Source organism: Olea europaea, chromosome 13 (genome assembly GCF_002742605.1).
Source record: "Olea europaea var. sylvestris chromosome 13, O_europaea_v1, whole genome shotgun sequence".
NCBI lineage: Eukaryota > Viridiplantae > Streptophyta > Magnoliopsida > Lamiales > Oleaceae > Olea > Olea europaea.
The window spans coordinates 26332876-26336706 of NC_036249.1; the positions used below are offsets into that span (position 1 = coordinate 26332876).

General features: G+C 30.6%; 1 protein-coding gene across 1 annotated transcript; it reads left to right on the forward strand.

Moving 5' to 3' along the window:
- Positions 1 to 1041: 1041 nt before the first annotated feature.
- On the forward strand, positions 1042 to 2300 carry LOC111408049 (heavy metal-associated isoprenylated plant protein 6-like). The gene is made up of 3 exons (XM_023037812.1): positions 1042 to 1159; positions 1311 to 1398; positions 1523 to 2300. Exons 1-3 carry the CDS (start codon positions 1148 to 1150, stop codon positions 2017 to 2019), a joined length of 597 nt encoding a protein of 198 aa, XP_022893580.1. The 5' UTR covers positions 1042 to 1147; the 3' UTR covers positions 2020 to 2300.
- The last annotated feature ends 1531 nt before the right edge of the window (positions 2301 to 3831 follow it).

Genomic DNA, 3831 nt, shown 5'->3' on the forward strand with positions numbered 1-3831 from the left:
TTATAAGCTTTTCCTCGTGTACAACTTCTTGAAATGCACCTTTTACGGTGCATGGTCTTTAATTTTAAATTTACCTAACCTAGTTAAGAAGCCTTAAATGACTATTGGTTAGGTTGTCAAATAAAAATTGATAGGGCTTGCTATGAGCCAGCTCATGACAACAACTTGATAGACATGAACATGTACTCTCCTCACATGGTATCCTTCTTGCAAAAGGAAAAGCACTGGCCCTCTCTTTTCATTATGCGGAGAAAGACACTTTGGATGATTTCACAATGCTGATGTCATATTAGATGTGTTTTCTTCAAGATAATTTTTTTTTTAAAAAAAATATTTATTTAGTTTATATCTTTAGATGAAATAAGAGAATATAAAGATCTTGAGTTTTAATTTTAAATAATGATATAAAATTAAGACCCATTTGACAAGGTTTTTGCTTTTGTTTCTGATTCTTTTAAAAAAAAAGAAGAAGAAGAATTATATCCTTGTTTGAGCTCCATTTTTGTGAAGAAAATGAATTTTTGAATAGTGTAGTGATGAGAAATGTGTGGTTAAAAAATAAGAAAAAGTTTTTAATTTACGTTTAATATTATTTTATCGAAAAATGTGTAGTTGAAATATGTCAAATCACTGTTGAAGAATGTATTTTGGTTGAAAAATGGGGCTCAAACAAGGATTCACACCACAATTTTTATTTCTTACAACACATTTTAATTACAATTAAGGTTCCTAATCTTTGCTCATTATAACATTTATGCCCCTAATAACTATTTACGTCATTCATATCCTCAAACTTTTCATTAGTTAATACATTTTGTCCAAAAGTTTGATGAAATAGTGTAAAACAACTTATTTTCCCATCATATTGTATTTGATAACACTTTCCTCTAAAAGCTCTTTTAATCGGACAAAATTTTTTTAGAAAATTATTCAAATATATTCAAAAGCAATTTCTTAGTTAAGAAGTAGCTTTCCAAACACTCTACCAAGGATCATAATTATGTATAAATTCCTATTCAATACAATGACATGATTCATATTGTATCAACATGGTACCATAATTTATCCTTCTCTCTCTCCCAAGTCTATTTCATCTTGGTTAATTATCAACAGCGTCAACTTATTTTTCTGAATATTAAATCTACTCATGGCTGAGAAGGTATGAATATTTTTAAGCTCTGTGTTTATTTCTACTTCTATTATATGAACATGGCTTTGGATTTTTCTACACAAAATATTATTCATATTTAAATTTTGAAGCTACTGCTTTTGTCTTCCACATACTATCTTCATCATTTTTTTCCCATCAGGTTACTGAGATGGTGCTAAAGGTTGATCTTGATCTCCAATGTCATTCCTGCTACAAGAAAATCAAAAAAATTCTTTGCAAAATTCCTCGTAAGTCTTTGAATTCGTCCATATTATGATTGAACAAAAACAAACATTATTCATTTTCGTGTTGTCGACTTGTTTGGATAAGAACTGACTTATTTTTTTGATGTAAAACTTAATGGGACGAAAGAAATTAGGGGGCAGATATATGATGACAAGCAAAATACAGTGACAATCGATGTAGTATGCTGTAGCCCAGAAAAAATTCGCGACAAATTGTGCTGCAAAGGTGGAAAGGTTATCAAGAGTATTGAAATAAAAGAGCCCAAAAAGAACAAGAAGCCCGACAAAAGTCCAGAGGAAAACCCCGGGGGCCCTACGAAGACCGAAGTGAGCAAACCACCTGAGCAACCGCCTCCACCACCCGTGAATAAGCCCGAATCAATTCCACTTCATCCACCAGCACGGACCTGTTGTGGACCATGTTCAGAAGGTCATGGTGGGGGTCCATGCTACCGTGGGTACCCATCTTTTCCACCGCGTTACGACGGTTGTTATGGTTATGGGTACTGGTGTAGGTGTGGATGTGGGTGTGGGAGTTGGAGGGGGTGCCAGTGCCACCTGAGAAAGTGTATTTGTGATTGTTACATAGAAGAAACCCCCTCTGCTGAATGCAAGATTATGTAACAAGTAATTTGGGATAGTTTTCCATTTTTTACCATGATTGGGTTGTCAGCAAATTTTCAGTCAATTTGAGGCATTGGTCTAAAACCTAGATGGTGACCGATGTTGGTGTCTTGGTACTATGTTTATCATGTGGGGTACCCAACTTTAAGATGAGTTGTATGAATATCACTTATCTTCAAGTTAGTACAATAATGTCATGTAACCCCCCCATCAAATTTAACGTCTAGTCAACTTATTATGTTAGTTGTGCAAGTAAATCAAAACGATTTAATTGTACCAAATTGACAGTGAATAACATGAATGCAGCTTTGCTTAAAGTTGGGTGAATGGCAACGCATTTAACTTCTATGCTTATAGATTTGTCAGTTTGTTAATGATTTAGATTGATTGTATTTTTCATATATTTAGCCCATGTTTGGTATAAAGTCAATCACTTTTTAGTATATTTTAATAAAAATTGATGGGTTGTGTGGTTGAAAAGTTGTAGATCCCATAAAATATATGATAAAATCAATTGTTAACTTCGGCTAAAATTTTAATCCAATCAAATTGGGGTTTTATATAGTTGTGTCACAAGTTGTGCCATATATATTAGGCCATGTTTGGTCTAGATTAGAAGTGGATTAAAATTTTAAGTCAAAATCATTAATTAATTTTAAGTTTTAACCACACACTTCATAGGATCAACATGTTTTCAACCACACATTTTATCAACTAAATTTACTAAAAATTTGATTTTAAACTGCACCAAACAAAGGCTAATTTTACATAGTGATGTCAAAAAAGGTGAGAAAGTTTGGGTCCTGCCAAATTTTCTTAATGACTCGATACTTTATAGATTTTGCTAAAATATTACAACCGAACAAACTGCAATCTTTAACAATATATTTCATAGGATTTACAACTTTTCAATTACGATTTCATCAGTTTTTATTAAAATTTTCTAGATTTTTATCAAAAGCTTTATCAAATAGCATCTTAATCTTGTTTCTCATGAAAAATATATTCTAGATGTTAGGTGCTTCAAGACTATGTACTTGTTTGATAGAAATTTAAAATCGAATTTTTAGTGGATCGATTTTAATAAAATTTGATGAAATTTGTAGTTGAAAAATTGTGAATTTCATACAATATATGTTTAAAATTAATTATTAATTAAAATCAATATTTTAATCCCACCAAACAAGACAAAATATTTTCTTGACTCTTTTTTTTTTACATACAAATGAAGCCTTCCTAATCTTTTAGTGACAAGTTTGTCTGTAGAGATGAGGGTTAATATTGGACGATAGAGATGGTTTTGACAAGTGTGATAGGTAGGTATTTGACCACAACCGCAGCAATGATGGTATTACCAACTATTATAACTACATATTCTGTAGTTATAACTACATATTACAACTATTAACTACCTATCACACACACACACACATATTGGTTTGAGTTAAAAAAATTGATAAAAATTTAAGTTAAAATCAATAATTTATTTTAATTACACATTTAATGAGATACATTATTTTTATCATCTTTTTAACAATACATTTCATCAAATTTTGTTAAGATCTATGAAAAATCTGTTTTTTTATCAAAATGAAACGGGGGCTTAAAATCAGTTAAGAAAAGTTCCTTTTTACCATGTTTAATTCATTGAAATATTTACTGGAACTGAATTTTTGGGGTTTACAGTTCAATTTTACTTGTCTATGTTTCCAATTTTGTGAAAATTATTAATAGAATATTATTGATTATTAACGAGGCTCTAAAAAAGTTGAAAAAATAATATTGAAAACAGATGAGTAATATAATTTTTAA

Excerpts from the sequence above, each read along its gene's own strand:
- LOC111408049 (XM_023037812.1), top strand. Across the intron at positions 1,399-1,522 it reads AATTCTTTGCAAAATTCCTC|AAATTAGGGGGCAGATATAT; the intron begins GTAAGTCTTTGA and ends ATGGGACGAAAG.